The 19,784-nt window shown below is 38.0% G+C and overlaps 1 protein-coding gene across 17 annotated transcripts in view; it reads right to left on the bottom strand.

Moving 5' to 3' along the window:
- Nucleotides 1-19,784, bottom strand: part of Dock10 (dedicator of cytokinesis 10) — a 266,509-nt gene that overhangs the window by 55,946 nt on the left and 190,779 nt on the right. For all 17 annotated transcript variants that reach the window (XR_010043486.1, XM_063237241.1, XM_063237245.1 and 14 more), the window contains 5 exons: nt 19,079-19,171; nt 16,988-17,106; nt 15,514-15,583; nt 12,250-12,363; nt 10,278-10,349 (listed from right to left, as the gene is read on the bottom strand). Coding sequence is in view for 16 of the 17 variants with exons in the window: in XM_063237241.1 (XP_063093311.1) it covers nt 10,278-10,349; nt 12,250-12,363; nt 15,514-15,583; nt 16,988-17,106; nt 19,079-19,171 (468 nt within the window). In the remaining variant the exon portion in view is untranslated. The remainder of the gene's footprint in view (nt 1-10,277; nt 10,350-12,249; nt 12,364-15,513; nt 15,584-16,987; nt 17,107-19,078; nt 19,172-19,784) is intronic.

Below are 19,784 nucleotides of genomic sequence, written 5' to 3'. Positions count from 1 at the left end.
TGTAGTGTTTAATGTTTCACTGACTTTGCAGGTCTAAAGACAGTAGTCTCATCATCCATTCAGAGGACAGCAATAAGCAATGTAGCATCTTTGGGGGAACTCTTTCTGAAGATAGTAGTGATTGTTGACTCCCTACAGTCTTGTTTTGAGGTCCTGTATCATTTTCAGTGTTTTGCTTTATTGGATTTTATTCTGTTTTGTTTGATTTCATTATAGTCGATGGCATGGGCAGCTATTTCAAAGATAACAAGACCTATTATGGTAGCTATTTTGGATTTACTATTATCTTGTTTTGAAGTCTTTTATTGCATGCATTTTGTTTTTACTGGTTCTATTCTGTTTTGTTTTGTTTGATTTTTACTCAGTCTAAAGGGATCTGTAGCTGTTTTGAAGAAAACAAGAGGCATTTTTTGGTAACTATTGTTGATTTCCTATTGTTTTGAAGTCCTGTATCATTTACACTGGTTTATTTTGATTGGCTTTATTTTTTTTTATTTGCTTGGTTTTATTCTCTTTAAAATAAATAATAATAATAAATTTCTTTGATTTAAAAAATCAAGTATCCCTCTCAGTAACTAAGAAATCAATGAGTGAATAATGGAATGAGCATAGGTATGGTATTGGTCTGAAATGCTCTCTGATAACTGGTGTATCCTGATTATTATTCACTGTACAATCTCAGGACAATACACAGAAACAGGTGTCTTAAGGGCCTCAAAATCAAGCTGTTGTAACACTGGATAAGAAAGGCATGGCTTAGAGATGACGTAATAATTTAATAAAACTTTAAGAGTCTTCTTTGGACTTCTGCACATGACAGTAAAGTTTGAGATGGCTAAGTTGTGACTACTTGAATTTATACAGGCTTTTATTTAAGACAGATAAGACTCATTAATCTTTACAAGTGGCTTTAGATAGGTCTTTTGCAAAAGGAAAAGGGGCCAAAAAAAGGAGTGAGGAGTACAAAGGAGGAAAGAAATATTTCTAAAAAGTTTAAAAATGATACATACATACATGTTTCTATAGGTGCATTTTTGCTATAAGAAAAAAGAATTTAGAGTTAGACAAAAGCTTTCTTTCTTCCTTCCTTTTTAAAATTTTTTTATTTTAAAGAGATTAAGACAAAAGAGGGCATAACAAAGCAGATCAGATCAGAGCGATGCAAGCAACACAGCATTTTACCACAAGACAACCCATAATTTACAGTAACTACCATAATGTCTCTTTCTTTGAAATATTTGAGCATAGCTGTCTATACGATAGTATTAAACATAACAAAAGAGTATAATACCATTCAAGAGAATGAAAGCATTACAGGGCATTCAGAATCAAATGGCAGAGAACGAAAAATGGCTACTATATTATCTCATTTTCCATAGAAAATGTGTTTATACTATCACACATAATAATATTCAACGAGATGTAACATGATAGAACCAAAGGAAACAGAAAAACAAAAGCATAGCAGGACTTCAGAGTAAGATAATACTAATTCAGCTCTGGCTATTCTATTGTCTTGTTTTGTTCAAAATAGCCGTTAATACTATCACAGATAATAAAATCAAACAAACTAGGATAAAATAATTCCAACTAATGAATGCAGACATTATAAGGCTTCAAAATAATGTAATGGAGAATCATGATTACCATAAACTCTTATGTACTCTTACTATTTATCACACTAGGGAGACTATACGGTATTTATATACATGATTTATTTCACTTATGAGTATGGTCTCAAGTTGCATCCATTTATTTATAAATATACCAATGTGATCATTCTTTATAGCTGAGTAGTACTCCATTGTATAAAAATACCACATATTTTTTAATCCATTCCTCAGTTGATGGACACTTAGGTTGTTTCCAAGATCTGGCTATTACAAATTGTGCTGCTATAAACATGGGTGCACATATATCACTGTGGTGTGATGTTTTCAGTTCTTCTGGGAATATGTCTAGAAGTGGAATAGCTGGAACAAATGGGACGACCAATCCCAGCTTTTTGAGAAATATCCAGACTGACCTCCATAATGGTTGCACCAGTCTACACTCCCACCAACAGTGCAGGAGAGTTCCTTTTTCTTCACAGCCTCTCCAGCATTTGTTGTTGGTAGTTTTCTTGATCCTGGCCATTCTTTCTGGAGTGAGATGGAATCTCAGTGTGGTTTTAATTTGCATTTCTCTAATGAGTAATGATGAGGAACATTTTTTAATGTATTTAGTTGCCATTTGTATTTCTTCATCTGAGAAGTGTGTATTCATCTCAGATGCCCATTTTTGGTTTGGGTCTTTGAATTTCGGAGTCTGATTTTTTAAAAATTCTTTATATGTTTTAGAAAGAAGTCCTTTGTCTGAGTGGCAGTTCACTAAGATTTTTTCTCAGTTTGTGGGTTTTCTTTGCAGTATGCTGGAGATTTTTTTTGACACGCAGAAACTTTTTAATAAGATGTGATCCCAGCTATGGATTCTAGGAAGTATTTCCTATGTGGTTTGATTCCTGTTCAGGAATTCTCTACCTAACCCCATGTCTTCAAGATTTTTACCTAATTTGTCCTCCAACAGATTTAGTTTTAATATTCAGATCTTTGAAACATTTAGATTTTAGTGTAGTATTTAGTGATAGGCATGGGTCTAGTTTTGGTTTTTGGCATGTGGAGAGCCAGTTTCTCCAGCACCATTTATTAAAGAGACTGTGGTTCTTCCAGTGAACATGTTTGGCCCCTTATCAAAGATAAGGTGGTTGAGTGTGTTGGTAGCTGTGGTTGTATCTTCTAATCTATTCCACTGATCTTCAGATCTGTTTTTATTCCAGTACCATATTGAATTTTAGGAATGATTTCTCTAGATCTATGAGGTATGTTGATGGTATTTTCATTGAGACTGCATTGAATCTGTATGACAGTTTTAGGAGAATGGCCATTTTTATAATATTTATTCTTCCTATCCATGAACAAGGGATGTCTTTCCATTTTCTGAGATCAACTTCAATTTCTTTTTTCAGGGTATTATAGTTTTCCCTGTATAGATCTTTTACTTCTTTTGTGAGATTAATTTCTAAGTATTTCATTTTTTTTTTTGGAAGTTAGTGTGAAGTGTGTGGCTTCTTTTATTTCTCTCTCAGGGATTTTATTGTTAGTGTACAGAAATGCTATTGATTTTTGAATGTTGATTTTGTACTCAGCTACATTGCTGAATTTATTTATTATATCTAGGAGTCTTTCAATGGAGCTTTGGAGGTCTTCTATATAGAGTATCATGTCATCCACAAATAATGATAATTTAAGTTCCTCTTTTCCTATCTTTACTCCTTTTATTTCTCACTCTTGTCTTAATGCTCTGGCTAGTATTTCTAGTATTGTGTTGAATACGAGTGGTGATAAGGGACATTCTTGTCTTGTGCCTGATTTGAAGGTAAAGGCCTTCAGTTTTTGGCCATTTAATATGATGCTGGCTGTTAGTTTGTCATAGATGGCCTTTATCATATTGAGGTAGAGACCATCTATTCCAATTTTCTGTAAGGTTCTTATCATGAATAAGTGTTGACCTTATCAAAAGCTTTTTCTGCATCTATAGAAATGATCATGTGATTCTTACTTTTGGCTTTATTGATACGGTGGATTACATTTATTGACTTACATATGTTGAAACATCCCTGCATGCCTAGGATGAATCCCACTTGGTCATGGTGTATAATCTTCTTGATGATTTGCTGCATCCTGTTTGCCAGTATTTTATTGAGGATTTTTGCATCTGTGTTCATTAGGGAGATTGGCGTGTAGTTCTCTTTTTTAGTGGGTCTTTTTCAAGTTTTGGTACTAGAGTAGTATTTGCTTCCAGGAATGACTTAGGAAGAATTGGTTCCCTTTTGATTTCATTGAAGAGTCTGAGGAGTGTCCACATTCAATCTTCTTTGTATTTCTTGTAGAATTCCACAGTGAATCCATCTGGGCCTGGGCTCTTCTATGTAGGTAGGGACTTAATTACATTTTCAATTTCATTAATAGAAATTGGGTTATTCAGCAGTTTTACATCTTCTTGACCCAGCTTTGATACTTCATATGTTTCTAGGAATCTGTCCATTTCTTCTGTGTTATTGAACCTATGAGAGTAGAGGTTTTTGAAATAGGTGTTGATGATCTATTGTATTTCTACAGAGTCTGTAGTGATTTTGCCTTTTCATTCCTTATTGCATGAATTTGAGCTGTTTCTTTCCTTTTTTTAAAATAAGGTTGGCTAGGGGCTTATCAATTTTATTTATTCTTTCAAAGAACCAAGTCTTTGATCCATTGATTCTTTGGTTTGTTTTCTTCGTCTCTATTGTGTTAATTTCTGCTCTGATTTTTATAATTTCCTCCCTTCTTTTGGCTTTGGGCTTGACTTGCTCTTCTTTTTCTACATGTTTGATGTGTAACATCAGGTTATTTATTTGTATTCATTCTGTTTTCCTGATGTGGGAACTAGGTGCAGTGAATTTTCCTCCGAGCACTGCTTTCATTGCATACCACAGATTCTGGTAAGTTGTATTTGTATTTTCATTTGCTAGTAGGTATTGTTTAATTTCTTTTTTAATTTCCTCTGTGACCTACTCATTGCTCAAGAGTGTATTATTCAATTTCCATGTGTTTGCAGGGTTTTTGCAGTTTCTTTTATCATTAATTTCTAGTTTCATGGCTCTAGGATCTGATAACATGCATGGGATAATTTCAATTCTTTTGCATTTATTTAAGTATGTTCTGTGAGCTAGTATATGGTCTATTTTAGAGAATGTTCCATGTGCTGCTGAGAGGAATGTATATTCTGATGTTGTTGGATGGAACACTCTGTATATATCTATCAAGTCCATTTGTTCACAGGTGCAATTCAGTTCTGTTATTGCTTTGCTGATTTTCTGTCTGGTTCAACTGTCCCTTGGTGTCAATGGTGTGTTAAGGTCTCCTCTTATAATTATGTTATTGCTTATTTGATTTTTCATTTCTGTTAATATTTTCTGTGTATAACTGGGTGCTCTGGAATTTAGTGCATATATATTTAAAATAGTTATCTCTTCCTCTTTAAGTTTTCCCCTAACCAGTGTGTAGGAACCTTCTTTATCTCTTAGGATCATTGTTGGTTTGAAGTTCACATTATCTGCGAACAGAATAGCTACCCCTACTTTTTTTTAGGTTGTTATTGCATGAAGTATTGTTTTCCACTCTTAGACTTTCAGTCTGTTAGTTTCCTTTTTGGTTCAATGGGTTTCTTGCCAACAGCATATGGTTGGATATTGTTTCTTGATCCATTCTGGCAGTCTGTTTCTTTTAATTGTTGAATTGAGATCATTTACATTAATGGTTGTAACTATTATATATTGGCTTATTGTTGACATGTTATCTTTCTGCTGTTTCATGTTTATCTTTTCATTCTGTTTAATTGTCTACCTTGCTTAGTGGTTTCTTCCCATGCATATCTAGACTGTCTTTGAGTATTCTTTGTAAGGTTGGCTTCGTGTTCATGAAGTTTTTCAGCTGTTCTTTGGCATGGAAGTATCTTTTTGTTCATCCCTTTTGAAGGACAGTTTTTCAGGGCACATCAGTCTAGGTTGAAAATCATTTTCCTTTAGGATCTGAAATATTTCACTCCATGCTGTTCTTGACTTCATCTTTTGTGTTGAGAAGGCTGCTGTGATTCTGATTTCCTTTATAGGTGATCTGTCTTTTCTCTCTGACAACTTTTAGTATTCTATTCTCATGTTGGATTTCTGGGATGGTGATTATTATATGTCTGGGTGTAGTTTTATTTTGGTTATGGCTATTTGGAGTCCATATGCTTCACTAATCTTAATGTCAGTTTTCATTGTCATGTTCAGGCCTGAAACCTGAAACCTGGTGTGGCTGGGCTCTGGGCAGGTCCTTGAGCTCCTGGGGCAATGATTTTAAATTCTCCCAGGGCTCGGGGCTCGATGGTACACAGACTCACTTCAGCCACCAGCTGAGTTTCCTGGGTGTAGAGCCCTTTCTTTCTTTCATTCATTCAGTCTAACAGGATCTTGCCATGTAGTTCAGTCTGACTTTAACTCACTATGTAGGCCAGGCTGGCCTTGTACTTGGGGCAATCTTCTCTTCTCAGCCTCTTCAGTGCTGGTATTATGGTGTGCACTGCTTCACTCAGCTAAAGTTATACATGGATAAATTATGAGCACCCAGCCTTCCATGTTGGAATTTACTCTTTGTATTACAATTTATTGTTGAAATCAGTTGAATTAATCACAAATCAATCTAATTTAATTAATCTTTTAGTAGTTGATACATTGTGCCAACTTGAGAAGTTTAGAGGTTTAAGCAATTCAGCAAGGGGCCAGGCTCCTTAATTGTAAACATCCTGAGCCTGTGCAAGAGGAAGGCATAGAGATGGTGTGAGTGCTACACCCACCCCAAGGTGAGGTAGTCTGCGTACAATATAAGGAAGGGAAAAGGTTTCCCATTTACGTCTTTTGCTCTTGCTGTCTTCCACAGTCATAAACTGTTGTTCCTCTGCCATGTTGCCCTGCTTTGGAGTCAGCTGTTTATGGACTGAAACCTTCACAAACTGTGAGCTAAATAAACCTTTCCCTCCTTAAATGTGAACAAGTGTTTGTCTCAGCAATGAGAGAAAAGTAACTAAGATGATCACATACATTATTTTCAATCTGTTCCATATACCTTGGACAATAAAGATGAATAATTCATCTATAGGAAAGCAACAATCACTTTTCCACTCATCAGGACACAATTGTGTCCATTAAGTGTATCAATGCCACATTCAGTGCACAGGGGCATGTATTAGTCTCTTCAATTCCACATTCCCTTTGTTATTCCTCTGTGTGCCTACCCTTCAAATTATTCTTGTAGTCCGCTGCAACTCAACCCAAATACACAGGATCTGATAAATTCACTAGGAATATTTTCAACTGTCCCCCAGAATACCACAAAGACAAGAAGTGGAGGAAAACCTGTACCAGAGATGTGAAATTACCTGCTTCGGGGCAGGAAAACAAAGAAGTGAAGAGAGGGCATGAAGTGGGGATGAAGCTGGAATAGGGAGGAGAACCTGGGCCATGACCACTGTCATAAGGAATAGGTCCTGGATGTGGGGGCTGGATTTTAGGTGTACAGAAATTTTGTTAGGAATAAAATCTGTGATGCAGAATACAAGGTGTGGCCACTACAAGATACCAGAAGGTCTCTACTGGCTATCAGATTGAGAACACACAGGTGAGGGCAGAACTCACCTTGTCCAGGGTAGCTGGAGTCAGATGCGGGACATCATCTGCTTAACTACACTGCAGGTCCAGGGGATCAAACCTATACATCTCTCTTGACTCCCTTAGACCTCCTGCACTCCTGAAACTGATGAGTACTATTTTCCTAATGATGGAGAAAGCCATTCATTTCATAATTTGAAAAGTACAAATAGCCTTGGAGAGGTTTAAGGTGAATGCTTTTGAAACAAATGATGATACTGAATATTTTCCTATGATCCAGGGTAGGAAAATTGGGAGGAAAGCCCCTGAAAGAGAGGGTCAAGAAAGGGATTTCTGATCCCAACCTGGCTTCAGGTCAAGGAGACAGGAATTACTCTGATCTTTGTAGAAGATTTTTTTCATCCCCCCAGGTAGGAGACTCTTACCTCTGGAGGTGATTCAGCCAAAAAGCAAACATAGGTCAGAGTGAAAAGATGGAACTGCAGAGTTGATTAAAGGTACAGAGTTTCTGTCACTCTGAGGTCGAGGACAGAGTTGGAAACACCTGGGGTCTGGAAGCATGGGCAGAACCCTCTGGGCAGCTGACCCCAAACAGGTGGCCCTCGGCACTTCTCTTAACTCTCAGTGGTTCTCTTAACTCTAATCCTCCCCTGTTAGCAATCAGCTCTTCTCCCAAAGAAAAGACACTGTAAGGTCTAGTCCTTGGAAGGAAATAGGGAAAAACCTTCTGCGAGGTGACTTACCTCTATCCCTAAGGATCAGGCTAAAAAACTGTACATTTGCTGGGCCTAATAAAGAATGGGAGAGGATACTAAAAGCTCATAACAATTAGCTAGCAGGAGCCAGAGAACATTTTTGGTACTGAATAGTGAGGCTGTTTGATCAAAGGTAGACTGTAAAAAGCAAAGGGATTTTTCAGGACCAAGAATCAAGTAAGACCTCTGAAGATAGACAACTCACTCTTAAGAGTGGCTTTTGGAATTCTTGGAATAGACAATGGAACCAAAATTTGAAATGTTTGAGGTGTTCTGGCAAAAGAGAGAGGGCAAAGAGAAGGTGGGACGTGGACATGTTGGAGTGGGTGTTCAATGATACAGGAAAATCTGCTGGAGTATGTAGTTCCCAAGGAAAGCCCAGAAGACATGTCATACACTGTGGCCATCAAGGGGGTATAGGGAATCTACATCACTAAGATGTCTGGCGGTGTCTCCTTCCTATTTGTAGGATAAGCAGTTACATGTTGACTCATTGGTAGCCATGGGGATAATGCATCACAACACTAAAAGGGGCCATGTGTTGTGCTTAATCTCCCAGAGCTGGGGCTGCAATTATAGTAAATAACAAAGCTGGATGTTCCACCAAGGAGCTCTGACTCTTGGGGACTTGTAGAGTAGGTTAATGCTGTGTGGAATCTCGAGGGTCTAAACAAAGTGTCACAATCACATCCACAAAGAAGGCAAGACTGGACAATTAGAAGATGAGGGTGTTCATGCTGATAAAACATTCCAATTTCTTTCTCTGCTCCTAGTCCCGAATCAACTTTCAGATCTGGTACACACTGACCCAAGAGGAGGCAGAGCCCCTAAAGGAAAGCTATGATTCGATACTAAACAGAACATATACTATGGTGCTTTTCTCAGTTCTTCTGCAAAGGGCCTGGTAACCATTTACTCAGTCTACTGTGGCCTGGGGAGAGGGAATACTCATGCATTTCAAGTACTGGTGGACATAGGTCATGAGTTAACAATGGAAACCAAAGCATCACCATGTTTACTCTGTTAGAGCTGAGCCTTACAGGGGTTCAAAGTGGAGTCCTGACTAATGTTCTGTTAACAACAAGTCCACTAGATGCAAAGATACACCCAATAGTCATTTACCTTGTCCCAAATGTATAGTTTACAGTGACAAAATTGGTCCTTGGAGTAGCACTGCCCTGGGTTTTTGTTTACTGGAGCCAGACAGGTGGACAACCAGGTAGAAGTGTTGACACTACCTCTTCACAAGCGGGAAAATAAACCAGTATAGTGTCACTAGTTCCCATCATCCTCCCCCTAAGCAATGCTGTTGATTTACCCTCCTGATCGGGGTTATTATCAAATGCAAGAGTCTCCCATGGGCCTCATCCCAGTGGGAACTAAGAGGAATACGTGGGGCACATAAATGGTGCCATGGGTGCTTCCTGGTCCTTTCTACCCAACTGTCATTGTGAATTGTCCATGCAGCAACCCTGGCCTGGGTAGGGTGTGATGACCTGATGGTGAGACAGCTCTGGAAGGTGGCTGTGGGTCCCATAGTCAGGTGGATCCCAAGAGCCTGCAGAGCTGTGAGCAAGGCTGAGGGAATGTAGACTGGATTGCAGAGGAGGGATGTGACAAAGGTACTGACTGCCATTACAGCAGCCGTGACCAATCGCACTAGCTTCCCTCATCTGTTTCCTTTCAGGATGAGAGGCCGGCACGGGCGGTGGGGAGCAGATTCAGGAACACGTGCAACGCGTGCAGTGTGGCCATGTGAACTGTAGGCTGGGCATAGCTCAGATGTCCCCTTAAGAGAGAATAAACTGGGAAGAATTCATTTTAGGATCTAATCAAATGCTCGTGCCAATGTGGCCTTCTGCCCACCAGCTGCTCCCACTCAGTGGGCTGGCAGAGATCCTAGGGCCAGACCATCTGCCCATGGTGGGAATCCTTAATCAGTCTTTGCTCTAAAAGTGCCCACTGGCCTGGCTAACTCTTGCTCACTGGCAGGCTTTGTTTAGCTAGTCATTTTTCCTTCCCTATTTTCTTTCACAGGTATCAGACTCTCCTATTTTCTCTTCTGTCTCTTTTGTCCTTTATAGCTATTTTTTTTACAGTAATCTTTTGTACTCCTAATATTATTCTGGAATCTGTTTCTAAGTGGGCTTGCACTGACCTACATCACTATTTCTCACACTGAAAAAGCAGTTAACATAAATTGCTAAAGTTTACAAAGCCAATAAAAATGGAGCTAAATGAGAACATGTTCATCAGTGTAATTGTTAGATATCACATTACAATATTATCTCTAATCTTACCTGAATTTTATTTGTGTCAACCAGGTGCTGTGCCATTGATTTTAGGATAATTGCAAAAAAGAACCAGGAATGCTGTTAGGAAACCAAAAAGGCGATAAGGAAATTATCATCCTATGGTATGATAATAAAATAATAATAAAACTGTGTTTACAATATGTAATATCACAACATTGTCATGCTAAGATGTATTACTTGAAACTAAATAGTGATCTTTGTCAGAGTTATGGTAAAAGAACACACCAGGCATTTTAGTTTCTTGATTGTCTCAAAAAAGGCCCCCTTTCTTCTTGCTTCATGGCGACCTCTTGCAAACCTTCTTGCTGTGCGGCTACCTCTGACCTAAGCAAGGTTTTCTGCTCCTCCTCCTCCACTGTCCTCTAACATTCCCTTGCAGTCAGCTCTAGGATCTCTGATCTACTCTGCGCGCAGGAGCTACCCTCTCCCTACGCTCTGTCCTGCCCCCTCTACTGACCCTTCACATCTCACCCCTGACCCTCAGCATGTCCAGTCATTCCTTACTGCTTTGCATATTCTTTTCCAGTACTACTTCTCACCTTCTGATATACCTCATAATTTATTAGCCAACTAAATCTGTAGTTTATTGTTTTTATCTCCCAGTAGAATGTAAGCTCTCTGCTATGGTTTGTGTGTAGATGTCCTCCTAAAGCCCACGCAGTCATGGGTGTAGGCTTTTCAGAGGCAGCTGACTCTAGAGTCTGTGACTGATTTATGGTCCAAGGCTGGGGTTAAGGGTGTGAGTGCTATACCCACCCCAGGGTGATAGATGGGACAGAAAAAGGCTTGTCTTCTCTCTTCTCTTGCTTACTTTTGTTGTCTTCTGCTGCCATGAATTGTTGTCCTCTGCTATGTACTACTCTGCCCTGGAGGCAGTCAACTCTGGACTGAAACTGAGCTAAATAAACCTTTCCTCTTTTAACGTGTGGGCATTGGGTGCTTTGTCTCAGCAAGAGAAAAGTAACTAAAACACTCCCAAAGGCAGTAATTATTATTTTATTTTAAAATATATCCAAAATGCCTGTTGCAAAGAAGGCATTAAAATACATTTGTTGAGCCCGGCATGGTGGCACACTCCTATAATCCCAGCACTTGCGAGGCTGAGGCAGGCAGATTGTTGCAAGTTCGAGGCCAGCCTGGGCTACAAAGTGAGCCCAAGGCCCACATGAACCATATAGCGAGAACTTTTCTTAAAAAGATATATATATATATATTATACTTGTTGAATAAACACAATCAATAGATGATATAGACACATCGCTAATTCAAACAAATCCCATAGCCTACAATAATTTAATTTTAGTAAACTCATACTGATGTGTTTTGACCCCAGGTTCTCTTTGTAGCTATTTACTGATCAATTGTTCATCTGTCAAGGCACAATAGATAACTAAATTTAGCTTGGGTCTAAAGCCATGATTCTGTAATAATTTAGAGTTACTTTATAAGCTTCCCACAATCCTTTCTTTTAGGCCATGCTCAGGATCAAACCCAGGGCCTTGCCCATGGAGACCAGCACACAGCCCTGAACCACACTCTCAGTCCTCACCATTTTACTTTATGTTACTCCATGTGTTTCAGCTTTTTTTAGATGGAAAATGCCTTTTGCTCTACCTTTTCCCTGTGGCCTGTATACTCATTAAAACATCATTGATCCTTTTCTTCGTATTTTTCCTGTTAAAGTGTCAAATGGATCCAACAAACTTTCTTTGTGCAACACTTGACATTTTTCAATGTTTTAGATCATGTTCAATAGTCACTCCTTTAGGTTGAGGCACTTAACTTGGGTACAATCTATTTTTTTTTCAGGGTCTCTTAAAACAGATTTTCATTGCTTAATGTTTTTATATGCTATAATTTCAAAAGGAAGGTTATGTCAGAAATGATCTGTTAAATCAATGAGTCTTGTTAACTTCCAGGAGTAAGAGAATTAACGGACTGTCTTTGAACTACTTACCTTCAGGACATGCTTTACTGTTGTTGAGTCATTTGATTTCAGGAGGCCAGCCACATTTTTAGCCAGTTCTTCATGTATTGTTCTCTCCTTGTATGCACTGGTCTTGAACACGAACTGAAGAAACCCAAAAAGTGAATCACTTCAAAAAACAAAGCCTCAGAAATTATGCCACATGAATAACTGATTTTTCAAAGTTATTTCTCATGCTAGATTTCATCATTAAATACATGAAGGCTCAGGTACACGCCTGTTCCTATTGAGGGCTTCGCACGAGTAGAGCCATGCTCATCTAAACTCTCCTTGAAACTCTCTTTGCAGAAATCAAGAGAAAGAGCCATTTAACATGGTCAAGGCATCACGGAGGGCTTTGACCCACTTACTTAGGACACATTTCCCCTTCTTCCTTCCACTTGTAACGCGTGGCATGATAGCAATTCTTCATCCTGAAAGGGTAGAGCACCTACTCAAATAGCCAAGTGGGGAAGCTAGTGCCTTCTAGAGGCGAGTAGGTGAGCTCCCAAAGCCCAGGGTCTACCATTCCATGCTTAGACACAGCTGTCATGAGGTTCACACACACCCGCCATAAGTAAGATAACGAATGTTGCTTATATTTTTACCACAAAAGTTTACTGGGCAATTCAGAAATGCTCAGTTGGCTTCATTCAGAATTGCGTCATGTCTTTTAAGAACATGCATATATTTTAAATATAAAATGCTAGCTTTAAATTACAATTTAAACTATAATATTTTACTTATCAATTGGGTTTGCTGCAACTTCACTATAATTGGAAGGGACAGCAGGTAAGAGACCGGCTCAGAGCAAAGGCGTATTCATTGCTGGATCTGTCGCTCCTGTGAACTCTAGAACATCAGCACCACAGCTGGAGCTGGAGTTTTGAAAGCTGGTCTCAAAGGTGAAACACAGAGCTAATGGACCCGTGAAACCAGCTCAAACCAAGAGCAACACAATTCTTCCCTTTGTGGATTATGCCTCACAGGGAGGTAACGGTCATCACCAACTATTTAATTTCCTGTACAGTTATTGAGACAAAGGGTATTTCAACCAGAGATGAAATACTGTTATTTGAAAAATTGACTGGAAGGACCTGTCAGTACTATAAATTGCTGGAAACTATGGCCTTTAATGAGACTGACTTAGGGTACACAGCTTTGAAAGAAACATGTATGCAGTTTGGATATTGTTGATGGAGTGAGTTAGCAGCATTTAGCACCACTGAACTTGAAATGGTGTTTTAATTACTTCTGAAAAAACATACATTACACTGAATAGCACATCTTTCACGTATATCCAAGTAGGCGTTGAAACCAGTCCATCAGTTTTCACTATGTTTCTTATTGTGGGGCTTTATATCTACCTAAAAGGTTAAAGAATTGTTTTCCTAACTGGAGTAAAAAATTCAGACTCTGGTCAAGGTCAGGCTGTCACCTGTGATTTGATCCATCTCATCTTACTTCACAGAACAGGAAACTGAAGTTTAGCAAGGCTAGCTGCTCAAGTTAACAATTTAACCTTTGCTATACCCTAGTCTCTCTCTTGCAGGTTTAGTACTCTTTCCAGAGTAAAGTTTAAGGCAGTTGAATTTTTTCTAGAAAGAATTTGTTTTATATATTTAAAATATATTTTTAAACATCCAAAGGAGTCACTATCAACCTGAAATTCTACATAAAGTGAATTCAAAACACTTTAAAACTAAGTGATCGATCTCCTATACTGTAAAGTAAAATGGCCTTGTCAGGAGATTTCAGATGTTCTGATTAAAACTAAAGACCATGAAAATATGCATCTGCAAAATGTCTCTTCAATGCTATCACAGAATAGCTGAGGATCTGAGGTCCTCACAACCAACTAGCCTTGCCTGGGTCAGACAATCACAGTACCAGAGGATTCTTAGTAATTTCCAGTAATTTCACTGAAAAGAATAAAAAAACACTTGGGTTGAAAATAAGGCTGTTTGTGTGAAAAATGTGTTAAGGAATTATTTTGTCCTCTCAATGCCATAAGAGATTGAAATGGAAAAGTGGGACGTTTGTCAGATAACACTGCTGAATGATAAAGTCATCAGTACCCTACAAAAGTAAGCTATGACCCCTTCTCTGCAAAAGAGAAAAACTCAAAAGCCATTTGTGTTTGGAATTGGCCTTTTACAATTAAACTGTGGGTCTTATCAGGTGAAACTATCCTTTAGGAAAATCATTGTAAAGTAACCGATTATTTTTTGTTACAAAGGCTATTTTAAGGAAAGGCACACACTAATGTTTTTGTATTTAGGGAAGACAGCCATTATTTCTAGCATGTAGAAAATATATAGATATAAGATTGTAATGAAAAAAAATTTTTCATACAGACCGGTACTACAGAATGTAATTTTTAGTTCTATTCTTCTACAGGTGCACTGGGAATAGTAACAGTAACTATTACTACTTTACAAATCAAGTTTCTAGCACAATTGTTCTCTAACATTTCTAGACATCTAGAATGTATAAGTGTAAACATTCATATATATTAACAGGATATATTCTCTTAAGTTAAAAAGTCCATTTCTCAAAAAGATAAAATCTATGCAAATAGAAATGTCGGTCTTCTGTAAGTGTCTTTGGATGGGGTCTGCCTTTCAATCCATGACAGGACATGTAGGGAGGAGCTATGAAAGTGCAAACAGCATCACAAGTTCACTGGCAGTGATTCACAGGCCAACTGGAAATGAGCATAGAAGCATCTCCAAGTGAACACTGGACGGAGGACGCTGAGGAAGCAGTGCACACTGATGGAATGGACAAGTGGTTCATGCCGGAAGATAAAGGACTTAACATACCAGAAGCAGGTACAAAGATACAGTAACTGGGAAAATTGAATAATGCCTGAGAAAAACAATAAGAGGAGCTAAGAAATCATTACGGAAGAAGCGCAGCACGTTCAACAAACCCATAGCGCAAGTCTTTCTTGTTTTAGCATAGGAATTTCACATGTTTGTAATGGTAATTTCAAAAGGACAACTCTTCATTTTTCTCTATTCTTTTTGTTCCTCTCTCCCCATTTTAATCTTCATTTGCATCAACACACAGCCTTTACATATTTAAGCAATATTTCCAGCCCATTAATGCCACTAAGAGGGATTCTTGTTTTAACTATGGTGGGTGGGCACTGTCCAGTTATGGGGAAAGAGCTTCCCACTGATTGCGGACAGGAAACAAGATGAAGCATGCAACATGGGATATGAACAAGAACTGAGGGGAGCTTCATACCTTAATGTATGCCTGGACAGAGTGATCCAGTTGCTCCTCGTGACATTTGGCCACAATGTCGGTCAGAACCCTGGAAAAGCAAAACTGCTCAGTGGTCTTTCTCAAGAAGGCAGACTTTGTCCTTAGAGCGCTTTGTGCAAGCAGGCACATAATAGTGAGTAAACGAATGAATGAGCAAATGTCCTGCTTTCAACCTGCTTTCCGCTCCCAGTAGTGGGCATTTATTATATGCAATATCTGTGATGCATTTCTAATCTTAGAAATTGTGAACACTAAGCTATAAGTCTTTTGATTATGATATCCCACTGGAAGCTTTGTGCTTGAGTTCAATGAACCAATTATAGTCTTTGCATTTGCTGACGCTGTCTTCATGGAAAAGGAATCATTTTTAGCACCTAATAAAAAATTAAGACTTTTGACTTCTGATTAAAGTCACATTTTATTTTAAAGGGGCATGCCTTCCAACCTATAGGCATAATATGCACTTTTGGGAAAAAGCATTAGGCTGAGATGTAGTTTTTGATTCTTTTTAGACAAGGTCTTCCTATATTGCCAGGCTAGTTTCAAACTTGCTTTTAATCTCTGGCTTTGAAATTGTTAGAGACACTTTCATTTTCCAGAACTACAGGTCTCTACCTTAAAAAACTAGGTTAAGAGCTCTAATTTTGGAAAAGACAATATTCCTGTAAGGAAGATGTTATAACCCTTTCAATGCCCATAGTAATTCTTTTTTCAGAATGCAAAGACTTTCAAACATTACCAATAGGAATGTAACAGTAAATCATTAATTCAAGACACTACCTCTATAAAAGGAAATTATGATTTCATCACTACCCACATTAGTGATTTGACTAGTGCAATCAAATTTAAAATGAAAGTAGTTAACAAAATGCTTATTGTTTTTTAAAAAGTTCATTTGGGAATGTAAAACAATACAGCTACTCAGTATATTTTATAGGGGGATTTGTGGGGTTTATTCATAATAGTCCCACCTGGTAACAATCCAGATGTCTTTCAACAAGTGAACTGCTAGAATAACACTACAGTATGTTCATATCAGAGAGTAATATTCATCAAGGAATAAATTATTGATAAATGAACAACCTGGACCAATCTTTGGAGGATTATGATGAGCATCAAAGTCAACAGCAAAAAATTATGATTGTGTAGCTTCGTATATATTTCCCCCATGAGGGAAACTGAGTAAATCATAGACCAGTCTTTCCATATTAAGTCTTTTAGTTGCATGTTTCAAAAGAAATTATTTTTAACACACAAAGTGAAAGAAGTCTAGCATGTTACTAATGATCATAATAAGTTATTAGAAAGTAAAACTTCAAGAGTGATAAATACTTAAGACTGATACAAACATCCAAATGAATTATAAACCTATACCAGAACATGATTATTGAGTTAAAGTAGATTGTATGTTGGCAAGGTTATAAAATCTCTTCTCCAGGGGTTTTATGGGTACCTGGTGACAGTTGTACTTATTTCATCCTCCTCATTTTGTACCAAAACTTTGAAGAGCTGATTCAAGATTATAGGCAGAAAACTCATGATTGTATGTATCTTGTCGACGTTCAACAAATTCTGTAGTAAATTGGCAGAAAAAGATACTTAATAAATTTAAAGTATTGTTCTGGATTAAAGGCTTAAATTCAAGAACTGAGTTCTAATATTTCTAGAAAACATAGAGCGAAAGCTTTGGACAGTGATCTAGGAAAATAATATTTTTTTGTACATGATCCTAAAAGTATAGGTAATCAAGTTAAAATAAACCACATCACGATACAAAGCTTCTTCATAGGCAAGGGAACAATCAACAAAGTTAGACACAATTTATAAATTAGGAGAAATCATTTGTAAGGTATTCATCTATTATTGGATCTATGTCTAAAATATATAAGGCACTCCAACAACTCCAGAGCAAATAGATAACCCAATTTTTAAAAAATATAGGTCAAAAACCTAAGTAGCTATTTCTAGAGACCCCCCCTCCAAATCCAGTAACAGCCAACAAGCAAAGAAAAAAAAACTGTTCAGTATAATTAATCATCACATAAATGCAAAAAACCACAGTAAGATTATTGCCTCATCCCTGGGAGAATGGCTATAATTAGCCAGGCATGGTGGTACAAGCTTATAATCCCAGCACTTGAGAAGCAGAGGCAGGAGTTCAAGGCCAGCCTGCCTTGAACATAGTGAGACCCTGTCTCAAAACAAAAAACAAAATAAAACAAATAATCAAAATAAAGCAAAGCATGCCAAAAAACAGAATGGCTATTATTACAAGACAAATGACACCAGACATGATGGTGTACACCTATAATCTCAGCACTCTAAAATGCTGAGGGCAGAGAATCCTAAATTATAGCACAACATGGGCAACTTAGCAATTTAGGAAGCTGTCTCAAGACTAAAATAATAGAAAAGAGAAGCTAATTAACAAGACTGCTTTCTATCCATAGCATCAAAAACAAAGACAGATGACAAGTATTACTGCAGATGCAGAGAAAAGGAACCTTTACACAGTGCTAGCAGGAATTTAAATCAGTACAGTCATTACTGAAAACAGCAATGACGGTTCCTCAAAAAAATTAAAATAAACTACCACATGATAGCAAATCCATTGCTATGTAGATATCCAAAAGATATAAAATCAGGACATCAGAAATCTATCTGCACTATTATTCATAAGTCAATATATGGAATCAACTTAAGCATCCATCAGTGGATGGAAGGATAAGAAAATATAGCATTTTATATAATAGCTCACTATTCTGTCTCAAGAAGGAAGGAAATAACTGTTACTTGCAACAATATTGGTGAACCTGGAGGATATTATGCTGGTGTAAAAGGCCAGATGAGAGCAGTGCTCTCACCACAAAAATTGACAGCTGTCAGACCCAAACTGAAAATCATAGCCCTAGACCAATGGGCACTCCTGTAATCCCAGCAGTTGGCAGGCTGAGGCAGGTGGATCGTTGCAACTTTGAGACCAGCCTGGGCTGCAAAGTGAGCCCAAGGCCAGCCTGACCCTCATAGCGAGACCCTATCTCAAAAAGACAAAACAAAACAAACAAACAAACAAACAAAAACCTGACAGCTGTTATACGTTGTACTGTGTCTCCAAACATCATGCTGTACATGTATAATTTAAATTTATGAAACAAATAATAAGAAAAAATAGTAGAGCTTATTCTGCTCGTGTATCTTCGAACTAGAGCATAAATTTCACAACTCCTCTTTATCTGCTTTATCTTCGCTGCAGTGAGCTTGGCACGTGGGCCTGAAGGTGATGTGGGGAGAACTCCAGTCAACAGCAGTAGCTTACAACAGTAGATTCTGTTTTTCATATTTATTTTAGGAAAAAAAACCCCTGATATTTCTTTTTTCTAATCAACAGACACAGCTACTTAGAAATTATGAAATTTAATGCTTTACTCTCTGAATTGATATGGTATTTAAACATCTCTTTATTTGCTACTCAGTGAAAAATGAAACATCTCTGTTGCCCATTTTTACTCCGGAGACCGCCAAAACTATTTGTACATCATGTTACCTTACAAGAACGGACGAAATTCGAGGTAGGTGACTGAGACATGTCTTTCTCTCTTTTTTGGCACTGATGGAAAAATGCGTTCACATGTGGATCCTGCAACAGCAAGGAAATACTTGTTTCTCATGACACACAGATTGTGTTGCAAATATTCATGTTGCTGACAGCTGGGTGCTTCTGCAGGACTGGAGCTCACATGCAGGGCTGTGCTGTGAAGTCAGAAACAAAGCGCCCAGTGTCCTGGGAACTTTGGGACCTGTGAAGCTCCCTCCAGCTGACAAAGTCAGCTCTTTCTAGGTGTCGTTCCTGTAAGGCACCGTGGCTGGAGAATCGCTTCCTGTAGCTCTGCTGCTTTTTCACATTACCTGTGTTTTCCCATTTCTGCTTCTTCCATAACATTCTACCAATTTCTTTTATAAGTTATTGAACACATATGAGGCCGTGTACTTTTTAACTTGCATAGGGACATTTTCAAGCTTAACATGTCTGAGTCAGCTTGATAGTAGGAAGTCCATTAAAAAAAGATTATGTGATTTTCAACTGGTGCAGGCCTATAACCCCAGCACTCTTGAAAGCTGAGGCAGGAGGTCACAGGTTTGAGCCCCGTCTTGGCAAGGGTTTATCTCAAGATTTAAAAATAAAGGAAGAAAGGAGGAAAGAAGAAAGAAGGAAAGAAATAAATAAAAGTGGGGATACAGCTCAGTGAGAA

The sequence above is a fragment of the Cavia porcellus genome, unplaced genomic scaffold (assembly GCF_034190915.1).
Source record: "Cavia porcellus strain 051 isolate PalLab524CR breed Dunkin Hartley unplaced genomic scaffold, mCavPor4.1 scaffold_26, whole genome shotgun sequence".
NCBI classification, from domain to species: Eukaryota; Metazoa; Chordata; class Mammalia; order Rodentia; family Caviidae; genus Cavia; species Cavia porcellus.
Note: the sequence above shows the minus strand (reverse complement) of the source record. Positions and strands in the feature narration are given on the sequence as shown.